We start from the raw sequence: 27,096 nt of genomic DNA, 5'->3' as shown, positions 1-27,096 counted from the left end.
CCTGTGCAGCTTGCCCCTCCAAGCGTGCCAGACGGCTCATGTTCTCCGGAGTCAGTTTGGCCCTCCCATTCGTGTGGTTCATCTGATTACGCTGAGGAAGTGGCCCACATGCCGCAGCTGTTCATTGCAGAATCAGAACTCTTTTTGGTGCAAAGGGACATGATTCGGGTATTAAAGCTATCCTCCGCTGATGAAGCCCCCAGCCTGCATGAACATAAATCCGTCAAGATCAGGACAGGTTCAACAACGCACAACAACAAGGTGTTCGCGATGCTCCTTTGAATCAGGTGTGTGCGGATCGCATGCACAAGATTATGTCTTGTGACAAATGGCAACCATTTTCCAAGTGAGAATATGATTATTTTCATTTCTCCTCAGCAGATTACGAAACAAATGTCACCACACCTGTCATCTCCTACGCAGGGAAAAACAAGCTTGCTGAGAATGAAGGGACCTGTACAAATAGGACTTGTGGCAAGCTTGAGAACACTATAAAAAAAGTGGACTCGGCCTCCTGCCATGGCATGCATTTGGCCTCCTCTTTATACTCCTCCTCACAGAGTATTTAGCCTTGGGTTGTGAGGATGACTTGGCAGTTCTGGCGGACAAGTTGACTGCTGCTCTTAAGTGCCTAGACCACTCTCTTCGCTTGGTGCTCGATCAGTTTACACGAGTGGTGACCCTGATGACCTCGACCTTTCTCCCATTGCCAGGTGCCCGCAAAGGATTCGAGACCATCCCTCTCACGGGCACAGACCTTTTTGCGTGGAAATTCAAGGATTACGTGCAAGGTGAGGCAAAGCAGTTGAAGGCTACTGAGAAGATCAATTTCAAGAAGCCACCAACCTCCATGGCCAAGACTGCACAGAGTAAAAACAAACCGTCTTTTGTTATCTCCCGCCGCAAACCACTGAAGTCTAAGGCGTCTTACTGTTTGGTCCTAACCGTTCTTATGGGAGTCTGGCGTTGTCGATTACTAGAAAGTTCGTGAACCGCACGGCTGTGCACACACGGGCGTATCCAGATCTACCAGGTGCTATTGTTGCAGAAATGATAGGTCATATGAATAAACATGAGACAGGGAAATCTTATAGATACTTTGTTCCATCCGCTTGAGAGCGGCGTGACAAATAATGTGTTCTGTCCTCTGAGGAAACGGTGCCATAATTCGTTCTTCTACAAAGCCTTAGAATAATGTACATGTACTTTATTCTGTCCGCTTTTATCTTGTAAATTATAGGCTAGTCCATACTTAATTGTGGCCGGTTCGTAATTGATGAACAGACACAAATCAACAAAGAAATTCACAGCAGAAGTCACCGCAACTATCTCCAATATTGTGTTCAACTTATTTACCGTAATTTTCAGAATATAAGCCGCGCGGCGTATAAGCCGCAGCACGCAAAATCTGCAAATTAAGATTTGAAGTCGGCGTATAAGTCGCACCAGCGTATAAGCCGCACCGACCGCAGCGTTTTCATGTTGAAAGACCTCCAAATTCTAGTCAAAATGCTCTGATTCAGTTCCATTTACACTACAGAAGCTATAAAAAGGGCCACAAAAGTTATATCAAATCATTTACAGTCGATACTCTTACAAACAAATATGGAAATTGATGATGAGAAATAAACACCAGGAATTGCTGCCGGCTGGCCCGTACGTCCCCGGCCTTAAAAGTTAGCGCATGGCCTGGCAGCCTGTGCCGGCGAATGACATTTTCCCACAGCACTTGAGAGAGTATGCAACCCACCATTTTTGTCGTCTAACTGGAGCGCTACAATTTCTTGCTTTGTGGCAACAGATGCTGATTTGTTTTGTCCTAAGAATAAAAAGGTCCCTTTTTACAGCAAAACTTACCAAACTGTTGTGATTACTAATGAGTAGTAACGTCAAAAATTCAAGTTTCGATCGTAACTTTCTTCGAAAACAGTCATAACGATGCTGACATTTTTGTGGACGAATCCATTAATTTCGTAAGGGGTGATTTATCCCCTGTTCTGAGTTGTACATCGTTTCTTGAATACATTTCAAGAAAAAAAATATATATTGTGACGTTGCACAAGTGATTATCGAATAAAGAAATGTTTTAAACTCCTTGAAAATTATTAGTTGTCTTTTTTCTTTTTTTAAACAGCTAAAATATTGGTAATTATTGTTCCCAAGAAAGTACACCCCTTTATTACTACTAATGGTGTGGTCCATGGGGAATGCATGCAGCATGGCATGCAGCTAGCAGTATCACAGCCGGTTGTCTATGTCAAAGACAGCTTTCACTCACGCATGGTCGGCCGGCCTGCCGTACTTTTTACCGCTCGGTATATTTTCGTGGGACATGCTTTCGGTTTGTTAATGACTTTCTTAATTGATTTATTCATTTCAGCAACATATCATGCATGCAACATATCATGCATGCAACTTTTCCTTAGATCCGCTAATTTCCTCTTTTTTAATTCACATGAATGCCATTACAAATTGAAAACCACTGTAGAAAGTCTTGTGTGGTTGGAATTTCCTCTTTTTTCCCCTAAATTCGCAGTTGCATGCCTGCATCAACCACCAAGTGGGCACGCGGTCTGCCCAACTGTGTATGTGCCACAATGTCGCTCAATCACTCTTCCTGCTGATCGACCAACCGCATCTCCTCGATCCTGTTCGCTTCTTCGATCAATCACCAATTACCAGTCTATTGTGCAAGGTTCTCCGACCTCAGCGACTGGCAGACGGATGCATTGACGATACTGTGGGACGGACTGCTTTCCCTCGGGTACTGGCCAAACTTGAGCAGGAGTACTGCAAAGTCCTCCTCATAGCTCCCTTCTGGCCCGCCAACCGTGGTTCCCAAGGTTAACCAGACTCCTGGTTCACTAGCCAGTGGTACTTCCATGGAGCGCAAACATTTTGTTGTAGCCCAGCTCGGGTTTTCTTCAACTGGCTCCGCAGGAACTTCACCTGATGTGCTGTGCTGTCATGCAATCCCTCCGCATGGCAGGCTATTCTCAACAAGCTGCGGCTATTGCAGCCTACTGTTGAAGAGCATCAATCAGAACAATTTACGACAGCCAATTTTTACGACAGTTGTGTAGAAGCCGATCTCTGCATCCCCCCCCCCCCCCCCCCCCCCGTACTTATGTTGGGGAGGTTGCAGATTTCCTGGTGTACTTGTTTGAAAGTTACCTCGCTTCGGCCACAATTAAAAAGTGCCGTTCGGCCATAGCGGCTATTCATGAAGGCTTCCCGGACTGAACTTCTGTGTCAGAGAGTCAAGCTCTCAGCCAGCTAGTCAGGGGATGTTTGTTTCATGCCCCCCCCCCCCCCCCCCCGGTGCCTACATGGGACCTCTTCAACGTGGTGTCCACACTATCGAGATCTCCTTTTCGCCTCCTGATGTCTTTGTCCTGGACATCAAAAGCAGTGCTGAGGGCAGCCAGCCGAACCTCATCACGTTCTCCAGCCAGGGACCTCCCTAGAATAGGTGAGTTTCCTTACTCCTTACTCTGATTCCTTATTTGAACCCTATTATGATAGTGGGTAGATATGTATTATGTCGTAATGCTTTGCTTTGCCTTTTATGATCTTTTTTACCCCACGGCGCACTTATATTATGTACCGGCTAGCTGTTGTTCAACACGGCGCAATCCCCTGTGGTGGGGTCCAGGACTCATTTAATATCTTCAGACCACTGGGCGGTTAACGACCTTAACGCGCAGGGCCTCTGGGCCTGCTTGCCCCACCCACATGTGTAGCAGCAAGGCCCACCCTGGGTTACGCCTCATGTCCTGTGCCTCTGTAATTATACAATAGCATCTCACATAACCCACCGCCTAATACCCAGTTCGAGTCTGTGCATAAGTAGATTGCTCTACAGGTAAGTTGAGTGAAGTAGACTCCCCCCCCCCCCCCTCCCCCATAGCAGTGTGGATGGGGTCTACGAACAAATACTTACCTGTAAAGCATCCCTCCCTCCTACCCCACTATTCTCGATGAGTCATGGGTGCTCCGACTTAGTGCTCGAGAAAAGAGGAAGAGTGTGGGGCTTTGGGTGGGACACCAGAGGGCGCTATTGTGTAAACTCTTAGCGTAAATACCTGCTGGTCTAAGGAAATATGCATAGATTGCTCTACAGGTAAGTATTCAGTCTTTGACCTCATCCATACTTTTGTTGGGGGAACTTTCAGGACTTTGTCTTGGAAAACAACTTTCGACATCGTGGATATTTGCGAAAACATGGTGAGCTAAATGTGATGAAGCAACCATATAGCTGATTTACCTCCTTGTGGTTATGATTTCAAACACGTACCCATAGCATGCAAGCAAGGACGGGGCGGATCCAGGAATTTTCGGGGGGGGGGGGGGGCTTTCATCAGCAAAAAAATAAGAAATGCACACAGTTTTTTTTTTTAAATCTAAAAATTAATGTGGCCTGACGTTGCGAATTTAGCAAGTTCTTCTTCAGAGGCTAAAACAGAAATGACAGAGGTACATACATTAACATGGGGGTGCACACAAACATGCAGGGCTGAAAGAAGAAACACAAAAGGAGGATTAGGTGGGAAAGGTGTGGAAAGATGCAGGGGAGGGTTGATGAGAGAACAAAGAAACAAAGGGAGATGGCAAACCACAAGGGGTCTGGTATAAACAGGGGAGGGACCAGAAAGGGGAAGGATCAAAGGTCACAGGGAGTGGGAACGGACAAAAGAGTGTGAGAGTGAAGGGGGATGATGCGGGGGGGGGGGGGGGGGGAAACAGTATGGAGGTGGAAAGGGATGAAAGATGGGTAAAAACAAACAAGGAAGACCAGGTGGATTATCTGTAACAGAAGACAATGGAGGAAGAAAAGGATTAATCATTTCCAAGTTGGATGTTGAGACCATGTGGTTGAATAGTTCGAAGACGATTCATCCACACTTTCTCTCTGCTGCGGCGAACTGAGTCCTTGCGATGGCCAAGAGATTCAATGCCCTGCAAAATCATATCAGATATGGAGTGGTTAGGCAGGTTGAAGTGATGACCAACAGGGGTGTCTAGTTTCTTGGTGTTGACCGTTGACCGGTGGGCATAGAGACGCTTCTTGAGTGTATTCTTAGTCTCACCTACATACTGCACTCCACAGACCCTGCAAGAAATGAGATATATGACATTAGAGGTGTTACAAGTGATGTTACCAATGGTTCTGTGGGTAGTGACAGAAGAGTGGCCAGAAAAGGAGTCAGACTCCTGGATATGAATCTGGCAGACAACACATCTGGAACTGCACTTGAAAGTACCATGCTGGGTGGGAGGGGATGCATCTAAGGATGGGACTTCAGCTCGAACAATCAAGTCCCGTAGATTTCGAGGACGCCTGTAAGCCAATGTGGGGCCGTTGAGGATGGCGCGGGCAAGGCGATCTGAAGTATGGAGGATATGACGATTGTCGTTAGTGATTTTGCGAAGGGGAGGGAGATTGGGGTGAAACGTGGTAACCAAGGGAATCATGGGTTTGGCCATGGCATCAGGGGCCTTTCCCGTGTGAGCTAGACTTCTGGGGATAGCTTTAGCTCTGGCAATGGCACGATGAACTTGGCGAGAGCTGTGACCCCTGGCCACCAAGTTGTTCCTCAGTATCTGTGTATGGCGGGAGAAATCGGAATCATTAGAACAAATTCTTCTGAGTCTGAGTGCCTGGCTAAACGCTATGCCAGTTTTGCAGTGCCTGGGGTGACAGCTGGAGGAGTGGAGGTACTGGTGGGTGTCTGTGGGTTTGGAATACAGGTCAGTGGTTAGTGAGTTGCCTTGCTTGCGGACGGTGACATCCAGAAAGTGGGGTTTGGTGAGCCGAGAACTCCGATGTGAATTTGATGGTTCTGTGGAAGGAATTGATGTGGTTAGTGAAGGTCAAGAGACTGTCCTCATCACTGGTCCAGATGAAAAAAAACATCATCAATATATCTCCACCAGATCCAAGGGCGACATGGGGCCGAGGCAAGAATGCGTTCTTCGAGGTCACCCATGAAGAGGCAAGCCATGGAGGGGGCCATGCGAGTGCCCATTGCAGTGCCGTGTACCTGTAGATAGTGTTCACCAAGGAAGGAAAAATTGTTCTTCGTTAGTATAAGTCTCATGAGGGTGCCAACATCACTGATGGGAGGAGTCGTGTGTCCTGCCTTGGCCAGAGCCAAGGAGCAAGCACGAACACCCTCCTCATGTGGGATGTTGGTGTACAGAGATGAAACGTCGAAAGTCCCAATGATGGCTGTGCTGGGAATCTGGTCCTTGATTCCTTCAAGCTTGCGTAGGAAGTCTGGGGTGTCGTGAACGTATGACGAAATCTGTGGGACAAGGGGTTTGAGAAAACTGTCAATGAACAGGGAGATGCGTTCCGTGGGTGAGCCATTACCGGAGATGATGGGTCTACCGGGGTTGCCAGCCTTGTGAATCTTGGGTAGAAGGTAAAATCTGGCAGTCCTACAATCACAGGGAGAAAGAAATTTATGAGCTTTCTTGGACAACTGGTCACGTGATCGCATATCGTCAAGTACCTGTTGTATATCTCTACAGAATGTGCCTGTGGGGTCAGAGTCAAGGCGGGTATAGTTAGTGCGATTATCCAACTGGCGGTGGGCCTCATCAATGTACTGCTGACGATCCATGATGACCACAGCTGAACCTTTATCTGCTGGTTTGATGATGATGTCGGTGCGAGAGCGCAAGGAGTTGAGAGCCAGGCGCTCCTCTCTGGGGAGATTATCATGAGTCCTGTGGGGGAAGTTGTCCGGCTTAGTTTTTTTTTTTGCCGGTCATTTGGCCTCCGAATAGAGAACATATAACCACAGAAAAGAGAACATATAACCTCTAACCAAGCTGGCTCTGTCCATACTTTGTGCAAAGGCGAAAATTTTGGGTGGGGGGGGGGGGCGGCCGGGGCTACGCATTTTTTTCCCAGGAATTCTAGGGGAAAAAAAATTGTGACAGAGCTGGGTTTTTGGACCCCCCCCCCCAACCCCCTCTGGATCCACGCCTGAAGGAGGTTGAGCTGGCGTATTTTTTGGGGGAAGGAATTGGACATTTCAGTCAACACTTTGATTACCAGAGTTTTGAAGTTTGGTCAGTAACCATGACCTCCAAAAGTACCCGCCTTGTGTTTTTCATCATTTATCAATCACTTTTTGGTCAATTGACATTTTCAGCATTTCTGGATGAGGTCACACTGTTGTTTGATGATCATGAAAAGAGCCTGTCATGCTTGTTGTTCTTTTGCTAATTCTCAACTGGTTTTTTTTTTCAGGGTAACTTTACGTCTTTTAACTTGCAACGAAACTTTTTTTTACTGGGGGGTTTGGCATTTTTCTCATGTTTTGTTTAATTTTTTTGCTCATTTTTTTAATATTTGTTTTTAAATTGCGTGCATTGAAACTTATTAACTTTTTAATGTTTAATGTGGACATGCACAATAATTGGGTCTTTGAACTATAAATTTTTGGTTTTTTTATCTTATTTTTTCTCATTGTAGTATTTTGATGTTAATTTTGGGGATAATCATATCTATTTTTTTTGTTTAACTGGGACGTTAATGTTTTAGCATTTACACCTCTGCCATTTTTAATATATTTGTTTATTGTTAATACAATTTTATAGATTTTTATAGATTTATATATTTCTTTGTGTAGCCAGAGGTATTGGAATTGAAGGCCTTCTGGCCACAGTTTTTAGGTAAACTTTTTTAATTCCAGGCATATGCCCCTGGCTTTCGTTTTTGTTATCTTGGTTTTTGTTTTTTATATTTTGTGAATGTTTGTTATTTGTATGTGCTGTTAATGCCGAATAAATAATAATAATAATAATAATAATAATAATAATATCGCCAGACTTGCACCACTTGTGATTTGTGGTAACCTAAACATTCACTGTGACAATCTCTAAGCAATCAACACAAAGGTGATTCAATGACTCTAATACTGAAATCACACATTCTTTCCCAGGATATTGAATCGCCAACCCATGAGCGTGGTCACATCTTGGATGCCTTCATCAAAATTTACGCAGTCCAATGTAATTGCAGGGTTATTGTGCCCGGTACGATTGTCAACCCACAGCGCGAATGTGTTTGCATGCGATTTGCGGTCTATTCGCACAGTCTATAATTATAGGAGTCTTGACTGTACGGTATGATTCTTTACTGAGGATCGATGATTTTCTTCCGATGCGAAGCACAAAAAGAAGACGCAGTTGCCCAAGACAGATATTCAATTTTTGGGGGGTCAGTTTTGTTTCAGATCCATTTGGGTTGGTTTTTGCATGATTTTTGTCAGGTTGGGTCAAGTCCGGTTAGGGGAGTTAACTCGGATCAGTTTTGGCTCAGATTTGGTACGTATCTGGGTTGGTTTGGCCTGGTCAACCGACCCAATGCACAACATTACCGCTCACCTAACAAGAAATGTCTGTGTTTTTCCTGGAACTGGAGCGACTATGTGGCCTGTAAAATTAAAGAAAACACCATTGAATGTTGTTTCAAAATAAGATGCCTTCTGGCACAATTTGACACGGGTTAGCAACGGAATCCAGTTTAGGAGACCCCAACAAATTTTCATATGTGTTTGTTGGGCTTAACCATGAGCAGGTCCTAATTTTGTTGCGCTACTTTAACCGATTTTGTGCTAACATAGCCTCCATCTATATCATAGAGACTGTATTAAAGCAGTAAGCACAGCAAAAACATTCTTCACCCCGGATAAAAAATTGTTTAAATCAGTGATGTTATAATATAAATCTCCATGCGCGCGCAACCATTAGCAAGTCCACACCATGAAATAGTGCTTAAGCAAAAGTATCATTTTCGGCTACAGTTTATAAGCAAACCTTTTCTACTAAACTGTTAAGCAGCACTATGACATTGGGCCCAGGTTAGTTGTTGTGCACCGTCCTAATGATTTTCAGCAATTTTACTGCTTGCAAGGAAAAAAACACACAAAAGCAAATGATCCTTTGTACCTTTAGATCAAAAATCATATTTCTTTTTTCATTCAGCAATCCTAGCTTGAAAAGAGATTAGATCCTTCCTGATGCAATTATTGCTGAAAGTGCAACCACTTTTTAAGTTCTTGGCTACGTTTATATATTTTTTTAGATTGTTGTGATCTGAAATTTGAAGATTGACTTGACATAAGTGTTTGCATATCTGTTTATTTTTGAAAATATGTTTAATCTATTTGACAGGAGTTAGAAAGACTATCTTTAGTTATCAACAATATAGATGAAAGAGGTGATGCCACGAAAGCCTTGATACAGCTTCAGCAAAAAGCAAGAGTGATTGAGACAATGTGTTCTCAAATCAGGCCTTCATCTGATGCAAGGTATTTACTTTTCTGTTATGCATGTTGGTAGTCCAATAGTAAACGCATGATATTGAGTGTTCATCACAAGTTAACCCACACAGTTACACCATACAGCAAGGAGCAGAAGGAGTTACAACTCCCTCAACTACAAAGGTTCCATGTCTGTTAGTACGGTTGTAAAACAGCTGGATTCGCGACCGCAGCTAATGAGTAGAGCAACAAGACCGGAGCGCTTATCGGCTGATCTTCATGGTGACATCATCTGAAAAAAAAAACACAATGCAGTGCGTGATGTAGCATCCATGCCAACAAAAAAATGGCAGCTTTGTATTCAGCACTGAGGTTTTGATGATTATGAATTTGCAACGTTAATGTTGATGGGCCCAATTTTACATTTAATCGAAATTTTTAGAACAGGAATGAAACCAGTCATTTGATAGCTTGGCACTCGTAGATAATGGAAATATAACTTCAGAGTGATTTTTGGATCAGACTAATTAACTTAAGAGTGGTGCACAAAACGCGGAGGGGGCTTGGCCATCACCCCTCTCCTGTTCCTTTTTGCTGATACTGGTGCAACACGACAAAATAGGAGAAAACGAAACCAGTTTCTATTGACTTGGCACTTGAAGCACATGAAAATATAACTTAAGAGTGAGTTTAGGTCCGACTATTAAATTAACTTAACCAGTTCATGTATGCACGCAAAGGTTTTGCGGTATTTGGAACGGATGAGGGATAAACACGCAATGAGCGAGGCCAGAAATATGTGTCTGCGACCTGCTCGCAGTGAGCGAGGCTGGAAATATCAGAGTGTGCTACCCCCAGATGATGGCCTGAACCAGTCTGGCATCAAGGTTCGTGAAAAACAATCCTGTACCTGGGTTGGTCAATGTCAAAATAATCCTGGCGCGAACTGGATCATGCCAAGTTTCCCTCTCATGTTTACTGATGTCTTTCAGTTATTTGAAACCAATTTTATGAAGAAAGAGCACCCCTTCGTCGCAAAATGTCCAGTCTACTTTACTCAACTTACCTGTAGAGCAATCTAATGGATGCATACTCCCTATACCAACCAAGAGTTTGCACAATAGTGCCCCCTCGTGTCCTACCCATAGTGCCGGCGGCATGTATGCCTTGTGAGCGTCCTCTTTTCTCTTAGCAGCAGGTCGGGGAGGACGTGCTTATAATACACTCGTATTATTCGTCATTTTTTTGCTACCTTTTATCGATTAAGAGAAGATTTGATTAAAGAGTTATTAGCAGAGTTACAGTTTCGTCTTGTGAGATTATTTCTTAGAATGAGTCGTTCGGAGAGGACTGGCCCTGTCACATATGGGGAATGAAAATTCCGCCGGGACAGACCAAGTTCTTGGGAGTTATGGATTATGGATTTTCTGACTTAACAACAGCAGCGAGTATGATAAAATAATATTTTATCTGAAATTAACATGTGCAATACTGGTACCCTGCAAGGAAATGCTCTGTCACCAACATTGTGTTTAATCTTAATTCAAATGATTTTATTTGTACAGATCCATCTTCTTGTTTTACTGTAAAGTATGCAGATGATACTTACCTTGTTGGATTGATTTCAAACAATGATGTCAGTGGATACAGGGACAATGTGAATAATTTTGTTTCATGGTGCAATGATAACTATCTCACCCTCAATGCTGCTAAATGTAAGGAAATGGTATTTGATTTTAGGAAAAAGAGGAGCGATCATGAGTCTTTACATATCACGAATGTTGCTGTTGACATTGTTTCTGACTACAAATACCTGGATGTCCACATTGATAATAAACTGAATTGGAAGTGCAATACTGTAAAAGTCATCGCTAAGTGTAACCAACGTCTGTATTTTCTTAAGGGCATAAAGTCATTTAATGTTCATAGTGATATTATATATTTGTTTTATCGGGCAGTCATTCAATCTGTTTTATCATTCTGTAGTGTAGTTTGGTATAGTGGGATGTCTTCAGGAAACATCAAAATATTTATTTGGGTTTTCAAATCTGCAAGCAGGTTGGTTGTTGCTGATGTTAAGCAGTTCGACTCATTGTGCAATAATGCTTGTCATGGGAACAATCACGGTTGCGGGCAGCACCATCGCAAGCTCCGGGCATGGGGGGGGGGGCACAGTACAAAGAAAAAACACACTTAGATATAGTTTTTTATATGCTTATGGTTTTTGCCAATAGGGGGGCCAGTTGTGCATCAGCGGGGCCCAGCCCCCCCCCCCCCCCAGGCGACAGGCCTGGTTGCTAGGCCTTTGTGTTAACACTACTTTTATTTAAAATGTTGCAAAATGCATGATTCAATCTGAATAATCTCTTTATTCACAGTTTCAGTGGTATTTCAACTTCAGTGGATACAGAATCTTCCTCCCACCTTGATCAGTCCAGCACGGTCACACTGGATACTGGTGACCAGAGTTATGATGAGCTGCTGCCACCATTAATTAAATCAGATCGTCACTCGCTTATTATTGGCAACAATTGGGTACTTCACAACAACAGTAGCTCTGGATTGACAAATGGACACTCTTTAATAGTTGATCCACCAGAAACAAATGGTGAAATTCAAAATGGATATGATACACATCCCACAAACAATCTTGAACAGAGGACAAATATGATAGTAAATGGCATCACAAGCTGTTCCTCAGGAAATCTGTCGGCAGTGTTCGAGTGCAAGTGTTTAAGGAGCAAAGAAGTGACTTGCAAAAATATCCACAACAGTAACATGAATGCATTTGTGAACGGTCATGAAAAATGCCCTGAAACTACAGCATTTGTGAATAGCAACCAGGTGACAGCTAACATGTTTCTTGGCTTCGCACCAACACGGATCAATGAGCTACCTCCTTTACCTCCCCCTCCTCCACCAATTTTAGGTAAGTTGGACTTCATGTTTTGGGGTTTGTTTTTGTTTTTGTTTTGTTTTGTGTTGTTTTTGTTTATTAGTTTGCATTTTTTTGCTCGCATTTCTTCAACTGAGCATGCTGGTTTGAGTGCTCTTATGAGACATTTAATTGGTTTTAAAGTTTTATTTTGTATCATTTTACATAGAGTGTTACCATAGAGTGTTACCATTTATTTATGAAGCAATGATGTAACTCGTTGTAACTGAACGGTTACTGTAAGACTGGTATCTGCTCTTGTGCCACACTTGGGCACAATGCTGTGTAACATCACCAAAGGATGTGTACATGTATACACATACAAATAGTTGACGTTGAACAATAGTATACACATATAGCCTGGCAATGAAGTCACCAGTGCACGTCTATGTGCCCCGAGGGACTGTGAGTGACTGACCAGAAGAGGACTCACAGGCCCGAAGGGGGCATAGATGTGCACTAGCGACCGAATTATGCCAGTCCATATGTTTTATAACACACCTCTGTCCAAAATATAAAATAAGAAAAGAAACTTTGTCTTTTAGTTGAAGTGTTCTCAACAATTAACTCTTAAGTCACTCGGAATTCAACCAACTGCTTCTCAGAACCACACAACTCACAAAGAGATATCATTCACATGGTGTTACTGCAAACCTCCCATTCATTGATCATGTCTCCATGCAAACCTTTAAGCCTCATTTAACTTATAAGCAATCCAACAATAAGCAATTAAACACAATACATGGAAGTTGAAACAGAGGGCGCTGTAACTAGTTGAAAATGTGTACGTGCGCAATGTCTTGACGCACAAGGACGACCTCAATTAGAAAATGTGATGTTGAGTTTGAATTGTTGAGTTTGAATTGCAACAAGCTACGCCTTTCACTTAAAGACTGGTTAGGGATTAAATCGTTAGGGATTAAATCTACACTCAAAGTAAGTGAATTTCATCCCGGTCATCTGTTTGTCATAACAAAAAAACAATATGCACTGACATCCACTGTTAAACCAATTGAAACTGTTGTCAATCAGTTTCATTCTCACAAGATAATCTCTAGAATGGAATCTGATATTACCAATCTTCGGAGATGTCATTGTCACCACGCACTGAAACCACTCATGTACACTCTTTGGAAATTAGGCTATTTTATGGGAAACTTAGGGGGGCTTCTTTTGATCAATTTTGGGGCTTCTTTGGCAAACGGACTAGTGCAAAACCTCAGCGTGTTTTTTGCATGGGACGGCGGCCTCGGCTTGTATGCCCAATCATTTCATGGAAGGCGGCAAGAGCTTATTGTGCACTCGCACTTGTTTTTGCACGGGCCAATATTAAACATCAGAGAAAGATAAATGATAAAACTAAAATAAAATGGGTTAAGACTAGACAGAGGGATGTTCGCTGATTTTTTTGAATGCAAATTTAAAGACAAACAATAAAATTAACTAAAAATGTTAAACTTTTATATGCCTGTGCATCTGCGGGTAGTACTGGAACTGGGCACCCGATGGAAAAAATACAGGTATCCGGGTACCAGTCAAAGAAACACAACCCAAAACTTCCGATCCCAGAAGTTGGTAACTAAGTTGCATAAATAAAGGGTGCGCTACTGCGCATGATAATACTATCACGTTGATGCATTATTAGTGTAGCGGTACGCCATTAAGGAGGTCCGCTCAAATGATTAGATTTAAGGACGCCAAGGACAATCAAGACAAACAGAAAGAATCAAGGAGTCAAGTTATGCTTGGTCTCATGAACTTGTTCACAAGAATCGATTACAATAATAAACACCCGATCTCAATTTTAACTCACAAAAGCAAGTGTTACAAAAAGCATATAAGATTCAATTTCTAGAAGATATACATTTGCCAATGATAACTTACAATCACAAAGTTTGTATTTCTAAAGTTGCCCTAAGGTTGAAAGTGCCCTAAGAATAAAAGTGAGGTTCCTAATCACTATGAACATCTTCATCCCTTAAAAATTCGTTAAAGAGCCATTTTCCCTTGAAATTACAGTTAACAAAATTTTCACGGATTTTTTAACATATAAAGCCAGATTAGGAGTCCGTGAAAACACCCTTAAGAAAGTCGTTTGTTTACCCATGGAGATAGACCCAGCGTACCGCTATGTATAGCCAATGATAATCCTCAGTGGCCAGGGTCATTAAAAATCTGTGAAAATACCCCTACAGGATTAGTCCTATATAAGCCCCATGTAAATGTCCGTGAAACATCTTTTAAAGATTCTTTTCACGGACAAATGGACTTTTAATGAATTTTTAAGGGATGAAGTTGTTCACAAGATTCCCAGGTTCCCCGAACGGCTGGCCAGTGTATGGCTGTGTTGTGAACTCGGCCTTCCAAATTGCACCTGACATGAAACAGCCATATTGCAATAAATCAACATGGGACTTACACGATGTACAAGGTGATTAAAACTTTGAGATTACGATGACTAATTCACCCCAAAATCACTGCTTTTGTCAACATGAAATACACTAAAACCTAGCCCAGCGGTAGCAGAGAACTTGCATTATGACACTAGAATGTACAGAAAATACAAATGTCGCTCATTTTAAACTAAAATGTTGGTTTTTAAGCACAAATCTATACACATAATACTCACACTTTGGTGTGCAGGCAAAAAAGGGCTGATATTTGCGCGTTCACGCACTGAGTACAGGCGTTTATATACATTTTTCTGGGCTGTGTGCCAATTGTACGGTGCCTCGTAAAAGATGTCTCACTACATTAGTATGAACAATAAAGGTCAGACTGTCAGAGGAGTTATAAGTATCAATAACTATTAGTCATTTAAAAACTGGTAAGCTTTGTAGAGGCGAGAGAAGTGTCGTCAGCCACAATAATCTGAGCCACGACAAACAGGAGCGATGACAAACATCAGTACAACATTGCATAACATGCATTCTCACTCGGAGACCAGCGGCATGGCTACCCCTCCACTGAAACCTGGCGTCCGTAGAAAAGCGCAGGCATATCAGTTACCATGATTAGCTGGAAGAACACAAAGTGCCTTTCTTCCGCGATTTTGTACGTAATTTTTTTTAGCAACAGTCCCTTTTTTGGTGTCCAGTCCGTCCCCCCCCCCCCCCCCATTTGATTTTACAGAGGGCGGGTGTCCGGTAAAAATAACCGGTCTACCTTTGAGCCCCTCCATTGTAACCTTGAGCCATCCCATAGGCCCCCTAGGATGAGAACCCTGGCTACGCCGCTGTCGGAGACATGCCCGTTGCGTCAGCAGCGGTAGTGAAGGTAGACTTCTTCGTCATGTTTGACCTTTTCTTTAAAAATATGCAAAGGTCACATGAATATGTATGGAGTATGATATGAATATTAAACTATGGGGGGTAAGATATTTGGGCCAAGTTTGACCTGGTGTATGGACGGAAATGAATTTGGAATAGGATAGGGTAAGAAACCGAATACAGTTTGACCTAATGTAAGGAAAGATTGCCCTAATGTATGGGCAAAATACATGTATATAATTTCAATACAGCATAGTTTACGAACGTATTGCTATGAGTTGTACAATGTAACGGTGGTCAGTGAACAGCTGTTGTGTTAGATAATCGTTGGACAAAGGGACTGTAAGTGGCAGGGCCCATGTGCGCTCCACATGCCACCAGAAGTAGTTAATCCCTAGAACAACAGGTGGCTGGAAGGGATTTAGTGACCACTCTGTGTGGTCCTGAAGTAATGAACAATTTTACAAGTGAGTCATAGTTATACGTAAAAAAAGTAAGTGTCAGACTACCGATCATTTGGTCATTTATGCACCCTTGAGGAATAGTATAAAGTCGTATAGAGCTACAGCACCGCGTAACACTGAGTAAGCTGAACGTCATCAAACATGTATACTGAGAAATACAAAACTGTCAAACTTACAAAGAGCTCGGTATCATCCTGGACACCGTTGAACTCAACGCTGATCAATCGGCTTTTGCTCTTAATTGGCTGTATGAGCTGACTTTACATTGCAACTAAGATGATGAAGAAGACTTGCCGTATCAGTATGGGTACGGTAATGACGACTTTTAAGATGATTCGAAGGTACCGGCTGAGCAAGATTCTCAAGCGGACGACGGCGACTCGGATGATGATAATCTGTGGGCAGCTGCTGAGGAAGATTTTCAAGAGGACATGGAGAATCAGCGGCCGAGGAAGAGGATGCGAGTGGAGAGATCAGCAGATTATTACAAGAGTCTACAGCGCTCATCTTACCCGTAGAGCCACTACCTACGCATATTTCCCCAGAGGGCGCAATACATCCGCTAAGAGTTCACACAATAGGATACCCACTGTGCCCCGTGGCCCGGCCGCCATCTTAGCTTCCTCTTCTCTCTTGGCGTCGGATGGTGAAAGATTGTTTCTTCACCGGCGGAAAAATCTCGGGTTTTCTTCACCATCCTACGTCCGCTTGAGATTATTTCTTTGAATTTAATACAGTAGAGTTTGTCTTCAATCTGTGTATCTTCATTTGTTTGAGTTTCGATCTCCGTAAGAACATATTTTCATTCAATTTTTTACGTTGATTGTAATGGAAAGGAGAACGGCTAAGGGCCCGACAGGACCCGTGGAGGGAATTTCCACGGGACCGCCGGCCTCTCTAGAGGCACAAGGTCGGGAGGCACCCCCCCCCCCTCCCCTGGACCTCACCTCGACCGTAAATCTGCTGGAGGCACCCCCCTCCGCCTGTAGATTTCACCCCGTCACTCGGAAACGGGTGATGGTGACCCCAAAGGCCGGGAAACGGGCTACATTCAGCCCGCTCCACCGGCCGCGTTCTACGGGGAAATAAGAGCCGAACCTCGGCAGTAAGCTGCAAGGGCAAGCGGGGCACCCCCCTCGCAAAATTGCCCTCCAAGGCCTCTGGACAAGCCATATCGAGCTCCGTGTCCAAGGCTTCCGACACGCCCGGCATGACCGGGCGACCGGAGATAGCCCATGGGTCCCCCACAGGTGATGGCCCCCCGGCTAGCTCCGCTTCACGAGTCGAGTCGGCTCTAACCACCACCGGCCCGCCAGGATTCGGCCCGCCGTTGGGAGAACTACAGCGGCCTCCGAGTTTATCTTTAACTTCAGAGTTTTTCCGCTGTTCCGGAATACCTGCGCCACCGCCTATTTCTGAACCATCTTCGGGAGAACAACGCGGTCGCCAGGCCAAGAACGGGAAGTCTCACCGTAAAAGACGTCTTTACTGGTCAGAATCGGAGTCTTCCTCAGACCGATCCCAATACTGGGCCAAACGCCGTAAGCACGTGGGATCAGTCTCCACGGCCGACTTTTTCCAAGCCTTCCAGGCATTTTCGGCCTCCGTTTCAGCCATATCAGCGGCGGGTTTTTCGGCGGGACAACTCGCCCCACTTGCGGGACAGTTCGCCCCCTACGCGGGTCAACTCGCCCCACAAGGTGAACACGCACCAGGAATGAGTCAAGTCGCCCCCTACATCGCTCCATCAACACGCATGGGTGCTGAACGGTCACATCAGCGCGATTCGGCCGCGAGACAACTCTCTCCCGATTTCGCCCCCAATGTTGCCCCGTCAACTACACATGAACCCGGCCAGATTCACCGCGATCAGTTACATCTTCCACACACTGTGAGTCGTCCTCCTGATTCGCCCCCGGCCATTTCCATTCATCCATCCGCTCATTTTTCTGACTCGGATGGTGATCTGGTACCCGGTCCTGTGGATCATCACCAGCGCAAGGACACTGAGGTACATGCTGGGTCTTTGGCAAAGGGTTCGCTGCATCCTTCTCGATCAGACCATGGTTCCGATGACGAGGGTGAAGATGTCATCAATACTCGACACCTCTCCCCACTGGAAACCCATTTTCGGCTTGTCCAACGTGATATGATCTGCTTTTTGGGCCTACCAGAGTCGACTATGCCGGAACCAGATCTCGCTCCGAAACATTCCTTCAAACAGCGCACAGCATTGGATGAACCAGCGGGACATTTAACGCCTTTCTGCTCTTCCGCTTGACCAGTTTTGCATAAAGCACATCCAGAACATCATCAACCGCAAAGACTGGAAAGCCTTTGATTATCGGGCCAATGCGTATTTCCGCTATCCCCGAAAGATTTTGAAGGCTACTTGACTGTGTCACAAGTTCTGGACTCTTTCAAAGATAAGTTGGCCGCAGACAGAAGTGCATCTAGTTCATCTCGCAATCTGTTTGCCGATCCTATCCAGAACAAACTGGAGACAATTCTCAAGAAAGCCGACTATGCCTCCAGATTTGGAATGCGAGCTACGTCCTTCATGCTTCTACTGTTCGAATATCTTGTCAGGGGCTGCTAGGACAAAACCACAATTCCTGTCGATATGCTCTCCGTAGCTTTTCGGTGCTTAGACGACTCCCTTCGTCTATCCCTGTCACATTTGCCGGGACTCTCACAATAAGACAAATGAACTATATCCTTTATATTTACAAATTACTCTTACAAATTTATTTGACAAATTTACACAACATCAACATCGTACGTTCAGAAATGTCAAGGGGAAATCTTCGTTATGAAATCGTATTAATAGTCAGCTTATAGGTACATATAAAACCACCTCAAAATATCAATTCAGTTTATGCAATGGAATTATAGCAGGTAAGAAAATTTACTGTTTAAAATATCTAGCAATCTACTTTCCGTTGTTCACAGCAAATACAACTGACCGATTCAAACTTCCAATTCAATATCTACAATCAAATATCTACGGTCAGTATCAGCATCCAGTATCTATATGTACGTGCCTAGCAATAAATCCACACTATTAACAATTCAATCAATAAATCTGCACTATGAACAACCCGGATAATAAATCCACACTATTAACAATTCAATCCATAAATCCACACTATTAACAATCCGTTCTGTGTTCACCTAAACATCACTGGCTGCTTAAAACTTTCCGATTCAAAACCTACAAGTCAATATCCAATTCAACGATTCAATCAAAATCACATAGAATGACAATTCCTGGGGTTTTCTCACAAATATTAAACTAAACCAATTCAACAATCTCCATTCCTTTTAAGTCAAAGAACACTGCTACATGTAGCTGGACACCACAGGTTACATCATACATCCATACACAATATTCACAAATTATACATGTACATCCAAACAACAGCACCTGTGCAGCAATACACAAGAGTATATGCATAAAATAATGCTCTTAATATCCAGGCAAATAGTTGCATCAAATTATTAATTTATATGTGAAATGGTACACTCAAAATGTACGTAAATATATCAGGTGATCAAAGTGCAAAAAGTATTATTAAGAAATTATACAATTCTAAATCAATATGCTGTTGAAGTTTTGCTGATAGGGCTTGTCACATCTGCGGTAGGTATCCCGCTCTCATCGTCTAGGTCAGAGATGGACCAATCCAGTCAGAGGGACATGGCGTTGTAAGTCGGCGGTCATGGGACCAACCCTCAGAATTCACCACTTAATAGGGCCAGGTAGTACATCACAAGTACATCAACTTCAGGTACATCCATATAAGGACTATCTATAATTAAAATAATTAACCAACTCGATGCCAGTATTTTCTCCAAAGAAAACATATTCACATATTTCAAGGCTTGTTCAAGCAACAACAACCAATACTCAATAACCAATAATTCAAGCAATAATGGAGAAACAACAAAAGGAAATGTAACTTACGATTGTCCAATTGTCACGCTGACCTATGCTTGTCCGAGCCATACCCAAGAACCTCACAGAACTGCAACTTCTATGCTGATGGCCGAGGGACGGCACAAGCTGCCAAAAATGGCTACGCCAGCATGCACTCCAAAACACAGTGCTAACCCAACAACAGCATGTATAGCAATACTCACACACACCCACTTTGCTCCATCTTATATCAGCCAACACCCACATTTACCGCATACTGGAAAGCACTCAAGTACGCCAACTAAATTCCAGCACCAAGCCCTGGCTGAACAACAAAAGTCTACTGGCCAGTGTAGAGGATTAAGTTAGGATTACAAAAGATTAACTGTACAATTTACAACGACAATCATGGTCCTGCAGTGGAAACTTAAAATAGTTAGAAAAGTTATGTTTAATCAGAATCAGCTGTGACAATCCCCAGAGCAATTCATATGAATCTCGACTTTGACAACGTCCTACCGCCGAGGCAACATTCTAGACGCCCTTTTCCTCCCATTGGAAGGAACCCAGAAACGACTAGAATCTCTCCCTCTCATGGGACCGGACCTTTTCGCTGGCAAATTCCAAGAGGCAATGGACGAAACGCATAGATGCAATGGACAAGATTAATCTCCGCAAGTCAACATCGAAGTCCGGTCCGGACCAGCCGAAAGCTTGTAAGCCCAAGCCTTACCAACCACCGGCTGATCGCCCTGCGAAATCTTTTTGAACCAGGGCCTTTCGTGGTCGTACCTCCAACCAATCACGAACTATGACACGCCCATCAAACCAGTGCCGGGCCAACCCTACCGCTAGAGTGGCCGGTCAGAAAAGCCACCGGCCTCCCGGTTCACTGGGGGTTGGTCGATGACTTTCTAGAGCTTCAGCGGCCCCACACTGACCCGTGGGCGGCCGCCTTCAAGCTTTTACAGGGTTCTGGTCCCAGGCCGTCTCCGATCGGTGGGTGCTTCAAACGATCCAGTTCGGTTATATTCTAGAGTTTATGAACACCCCCCTCCCAAACAAGCCATTGTATTTAAGCAACTGGATTAAATCCAACATCATTTACGTTAATGACCTTCTGACCGAAAATGGTGAATTGTCAACTGAGTCAAACTAATTAAGAAACATAACTGGTTAGCAGAAATGTACACATTACAGAAGGCCATACCAAAAGAATGGTTAAGAACCCTAGCAAATAATAAAAACAAAACTCCCTTTGAAAGACAAGTCTACGTTAATGATGCTTTAAGCAGTTTAGAAAATATTACAACTAAAGAAATATACAAGGTTTTAATTGATGAAAAGGGTAAAACGCCAGTTAGTCACAAGCGCTGGGAAGATATACTAAATGAAGAAATACAGTGGAATTCTGTGTGGAAACAAAAAATTATTAACATAAAAGAAGCTAAGTTAAGAAACTTTAATTACAAATTTGTACACCGCATAGTACCAACTAAAAACTTATTGTATAAATGGAAAATTGTGAATAGTCCGTTGTGTTGCTTATGTAACGAGATTGATGATAACATTCATAGTTTTGTGACATGTGTACATACATTAAAATTTTGGAATGAGTTTGCTCAGTATCACCAAGCGATAACAAAACATTGTTTTAAATTGCCAAAAATGTTTAATTTAGTAACAAGCCTTGATTTCGATTTTGAAATAAATTTGATTATAACAATAGCAATGTATTCCATATTTAAAGTAAGATTAAAGACATATCAAGACAATAAGTGGATCAGCACTTTTGACACTTTCATTCGAGAACTTTATTGGAGAGCTAAACTACAGAAGAAAAACAAAAAACTTCTGGAAAAAGTTTCTGTAACATCTTATTTTAATTAATGTAATATAATGTAATTAAGTAATTAATACGTATGTTTTTCTAAAAATGTAAACAATGTTGCGAGAAATAAAAGCACTAGACGCAATAAATGGGGGAACCCCCCCCCCCCCCCCCCCCATCGGACACCATAATTCGTCAAACCAAGGTTCCAGCCGAGCCGGCCAAACGCATAGCCTTGGAAACGGAAATGAAATCCCTCCTTACCAAAAACGCAGTTCGCATAGTTCCACCGGGAAGAGGACCGTCCAGTTTCCTGTCTACCTTTTTCCTAACACCCAAAGGGAACACAGGAACGTGGCGACCGATCTTGAACCTGAAACCACTCAACAGATTTTTCCGCCCCAAATGTTTCCGTATAGATTCTCTTTGAACAATCCTCAACTTGATTCCAACTCCGTCATGGGCTACATCCCTCGATCTGAAAGACACTTACCTACATGTACCCATACACCCGCAGCATTACGAATTCCTACGTTTTCAATACAACATCAGAATTTTTATGTACCTGGACGACTGGCTCATTGTCGGCCATTCAAGGACAGAAGCCTACCGAGCCCTTCAAGAAACATTGTCCTTGATCACACGTCTGGGGTTCCTGAACACACTTAACCCCAACACAAACACCGACGTTCCTGGGGGCCATGCTCAATCTCAAAACAAACACGGCTTTCCCAACGGACATACGACTACGAAATCTCCAACAGTGCATCAAACTGTTCCTCCAGGAGACATCAGCCCCAGTAGCAGCATGACTGAAAATACCGGGGCTTATGGTAAAGCATGGTGGATCTCGTTCCACATTGTCGACTCCGCATGCATCCTATCCAGCTCCACCTCCTTGTACATTACTGCCCGAAGCTTCACTTCACTCGTAAGATGAGCGCTGTAGACTCTCTCTCCCCCCCCCCACCCCCTCCCAGTCGTGTGGGGGTTGTACAGCACCAACGCCCACACATTACTGTGCGTGTACGTGCCCGTTGTAGTGCGTGCAATACTACAAGCCCGCCATGGAGCCGATGTACAGTGCAGCCGGTAGCTGCATCCAGGCGTGCCGTTCTAGTCCAGGCCAGGAACCAGAGGATGCCGTCGTTTGCAGCTACAAACCAGGCCTACCTGCCGAGAACGAGACAGGATTTGCGGGAGTCGATGACCAGACGAAAATCGCCAACGAGATGGACGCGTACTGCCAGGGATCGAGGCCGTACGATACAGATCCAAGATGGCGGTGCCCATGGAACATTGCTAACGTCAGACTGGGATCGACAACCAGCGTTCTTGCCGTGAAAAATCGCAAATGCACATCGATCTCTGCCAGCCCTGCTGATAACTGTTGATATGGAAGATCGCCGCAAGCCCCGATTGAAATTTTAACTTTGTTTTATCGTACACGGAACATCGTTTGTATCGTCGCGCACGAGTACAAATTCCCAATTCGCAAGGAAAGCCAGCATGTTCGCCGTGGCCATACCGAGCCAGTCTAAACCAGGATGGATATTTACTGCCTGTCTGCAAGCCCACAGCCTTTGAACTGTTGAACACTGATCAACGCCGCCGCCAATACTGATTTAAAGGAACTGGACAGTGCATCCACCTTCAAGAGACTTGAACTTGAACATGTTGAAGTAGGTTTAAAAAAAAAAAAAAATTGTTTTGCTGTTTCTAATGTCATGTGATGATATGCATATAGTTTGACCTACATGTGTACGTACAGAGTATTAATGCATGTTATGCCAGAGTTCTTGTGTTAAAAAAGGCCTTGCATATATGGTAGTTATTGCTAATTACTGTTTTTCATTGCGGTTCAGACATTTGTGTTTATCTTGAAACCATATTAAGGTGTCAAAACTGCTGTGATATTGTGTTGATAGCACACATGTACATTTGCGTTGCGCACTGTTATGGTTCAATGTATTTGGTATGCATACTTTTAAGTAGTGTAATACAAGTGGATGTTAGTGGTGTATCTTTTGCTCACATTGATAAGCTGTATAGCTAATTTCAGTGATTCAGAGATGGCTACACCTAGGCAATATTTGGGTAATGTACCGCAGTTTGAAGCAGGTTATAATTTTTATGAGTGGGTAGAGCTTTTGGAAGCTTGGCTACAAGCCAATGAGATTACTGATGATGACAAGCAAAGGTCGGTTTTCTTAACCAATTTAGGTAGTTAGAAGTACCATACCCTACGGGCTCTAGTCCAGCCAAAAAAGCCCACAGAGAAGACGTACAAGGAATGCAAAGACGTGCTTAAGGCACATTTCTCGCCAAAACCTACTGAGATTGTTCAGAGATATAGGTTTTACACTTGTATTCAGAAAGTCAATGAAACTATTCCCCAGTTTGTTGCTAACTTAAGACAACTTAGTGAGGGATGTAACTTCAAGGAGTTAGATAATATGCTAAGAGATAGAGTAGTAGTAGGATGCCGTGACACGGCTACCCAGAGAAAGCTCCTCAGTGAGTCTGAGTGAGTCAAAACTAACTTTCGAAAAGGCCCTCCAAATAGCTAGGGCTATGGAAGTTGCAAATAAGGATGTAGAAAATCTAAGAAACATCGGAAACCAGCCCGATAGCCCCTCGGGCACAGTAGTACATAAAATGCAAGGGACGCCCCCTCTGCAGAAAAACCGAGAAAAGCCCCCAACACAGGCAACCAGAGAAGCCAGCGGTCCTGTGAGCAAGCCAAGAAAAAGATGTTGGTGCTGTGGTGCCTGCCAAGCCCCTACATCCTGCCCGTTCCAGAAGGAGAAGTGCTTCAGGTGCTCTCAAGTGGGACATACTAAGAGCCAGTGTGATAAAGTGCAAGCTTTTCAGAAGCAGGAATCTTATCGCCGCCTCCAAAGCACACATTATCTAGGAGATGATGAGGAATCAAGCCCAAAAGCGGAAGACCTCAGCCATTTAAAGGAGGGTTCACTCCATAAGTTGAGCCGGCCAAATCCCTTCATAACCAAACTTTTGGTTAATCGCAAGGAGATTAAGATGGAAGTCGACACAGGCAGCCCCTGGACAGTTGTTTCCAGTGCCTTTAGCCAAGGTACTGCCATGCAGCTCACTGATGTCAAGCTTAACTCCTACACAGGTGACACTGTTGTCATACTCGAAGAAGCATCAGTAGATGTGCAGATTTCGTCTCACAAGAAGCCATAGAAGATGCCCTTATTGGTCGTAGATCATGGAGCAAGTCTGATGGGAAGAGATTGGATACAAGCATATCCTTCTGTAGTCAGCGAGTTTACCAGCTAAGCAGTGGCGTAGCCACCGTGGGGGCGTGGGGGGGGGGGGCGACCGCCCCCCCATGAAACCTTGTCGCCCCCCCAGTCGCCCCCCCACTGAGATTTTGAGTTTCTAAAAAAATTATCATTGATCTAAATCTAAATAGTCGCGAATGATCCACATGATGACCACTGAGAAACGACCCTTCGACCGGTGACCGCGGACCAGTAAGCTGACAACCGGCGTGACATAGCGCATAATGATAATCTAAAATGCGTATTAACACCCACTGCACTGCTCGCTCACACCACGGAACACGTATTATAGACAGGTGGTCCGTGGGTCACACAGTTTCAGTCAGCGATATCACGCGAATCGGCCACGCACAAACTTTTCAATGACTCCAAATTCAATGACTCCAACCTCGAAAACAATGTTCAAAAAATTTTCTTATGCCTTTAGCTTAGAAAACCTCGAAAATTATGTTTAAATTATTATCTTTTGTGCTAAGATAATTATTGGTTAAAGTGGTAAGAAATTGCCTCAGATCACACCAAAGAGCATCGAGAATCCAATTTTTTTCGGGGCCCTTAAGCGGGCCCCGAACCCCACACCTATAGCTCAGAATACCGATAGCTGATTCAATTACTCCAACCTCAAAAACGATGTTCAAATAAATATCTTTTGCTAAGAAAATATTAGTTAAAGCATGGAGGAAAATGGTAAGAAATTGGTTCAGATCACACCACAGAACATCTAAAATCCAATTTTTTTCAGGGCCCTTAAGCGGGCCCCGAACCCCCACGCCGTAAGGGCTTCGCGCTCGCATCAGTTTTGATCAAGGTATGTCCCCCCCCCCACTTTTGAGAAGCGATTGACGCCCCTACGTGACGTCCCCCCATGAAATGTTCCAGCCCCCCCCCCCCCCCCCCCCACTGTAAAATTCATGGCTACGCCACTGCAGCTAAGGGAAAACTCAAAAGCCAAGCCTCAGCATCAACAAGGTGCAAAACGATCTGGAGTCGCTACTCAGCCAACATAATGCTGTTTTTGACTGCTCCAAAGTTGGTATATTGGAAGGCTACCAAGCCAAGGTGTATCCTCAGGAGGTCGTGGACGGGACATACTTCTACAAAGCCGCCCCAGTCCCGTATGCAATGAAAAGCAAAATAGATGCTACCTTAGATGATCTCCTCGAGAAAGGCATTATTGAGCCCAAGTAATTCGCTGATTATGCCTGCCCAGTAGTTGCTGTAAAGTCAGAATTTGTGGCAACTGCAAGCTTACTGCAAATAAAGTCTTGAAGCTAGAGCAGTACCCGATACCGACTCTGGATGATCTTCTTCAAACAGCAAAAGGAGGCCAGAAGTACAGCAAGCTAGACTTGTCCCATGCCTATCACCAAATAGAACTTGATCCGTCAGCACGGAAATACACCACCATCAACACACATAGAGGACTATTCCAATACACAAGGTTACCGTTTGGAATAGCTAGTGCTCCAGCCCTATTCCAGAGGACAATGGAATCTCTATTGGCAGACATTCCAATGTGCAGGCCGTACTTGGATGACATCATCGTTACTGGCAAGAATGACGAGGAGCACCTGGCCAGTTTAAAAGCTGTGTTGTCCAGATTGGAAGAGAATGGACTGCGTGTAAAGCAGGAAAAATGCACATTCCTGCAGCCCTCCATCGAGTATTTGGGACATGGTCTAAACAAGGACGGAAAAAGTCCATTGCTGAAGAAACTGGACGTCATCAAGAATGCAGAGAGACCTACAAACCAAACTCAGCTGCAAGCCTACCTAGGACTTCTAGGTTACTAAATTCATCCCCAACTTGACACAGGAGATTGCGCCACTCACACAACTGTTGAAGGCAGAGTATGCATCAAAGAAGAAAAGCAATCCTGGAAAGCCCGACCCAAGCTTCAAATGGGGACCTGAACAGCAGAAGGCATTCGAAAAGTGCGAAGAAACTCTTGCAGAGTGATAACGTCGTAACACACAATACTGCAGACAGACGCCAGCCCTTACGGACTTGGAGCAGTTATCAGTCACCTAGGACCAGACGGGGAAGAACGCTCCATAGCCTTCGCCTCAAGGACTCTCACAGCCAG

The 27,096-nt window shown here is 44.0% G+C and overlaps 2 protein-coding genes across 2 annotated transcripts in view; both read left to right on the top strand.

The window, feature by feature from the left end:
• Nucleotides 1-13,377, top strand: part of LOC119739059 — a 108,050-nt gene extending 94,673 nt beyond the window's left edge. The window contains exons 10-11 of the mRNA XM_038213894.1: nt 9,193-9,329; nt 11,660-13,377. Of these exons, the coding sequence (XP_038069822.1) occupies nt 9,193-9,329; nt 11,660-12,398 (876 nt within the window). The 3' untranslated portion in view covers nt 12,399-13,377. The remainder of the gene's footprint in view (nt 1-9,192; nt 9,330-11,659) is intronic.
• A 12,307-nt stretch (nt 13,378-25,684) lies between these two features.
• LOC119739058 (uncharacterized protein K02A2.6-like) lies at nt 25,685-26,803 on the top strand. Its single transcript, XM_038213893.1, has 3 exons — nt 25,685-25,697; nt 26,041-26,125; nt 26,221-26,803. Exons 1-3 carry the CDS (start codon nt 25,685-25,687, stop codon nt 26,801-26,803), a joined length of 681 nt encoding a protein of 226 aa, XP_038069821.1.
• The last annotated feature ends 293 nt before the right edge of the window (nt 26,804-27,096 follow it).

The sequence above is a fragment of the Patiria miniata genome, unplaced genomic scaffold (genome assembly GCF_015706575.1).
Source record: "Patiria miniata isolate m_02_andy unplaced genomic scaffold, ASM1570657v1 HiC_scaffold_30, whole genome shotgun sequence".
Taxonomy (NCBI): domain Eukaryota; kingdom Metazoa; phylum Echinodermata; class Asteroidea; order Valvatida; family Asterinidae; genus Patiria; species Patiria miniata.
Note: the sequence above shows the minus strand (reverse complement) of the source record. Positions and strands in the feature narration are given on the sequence as shown.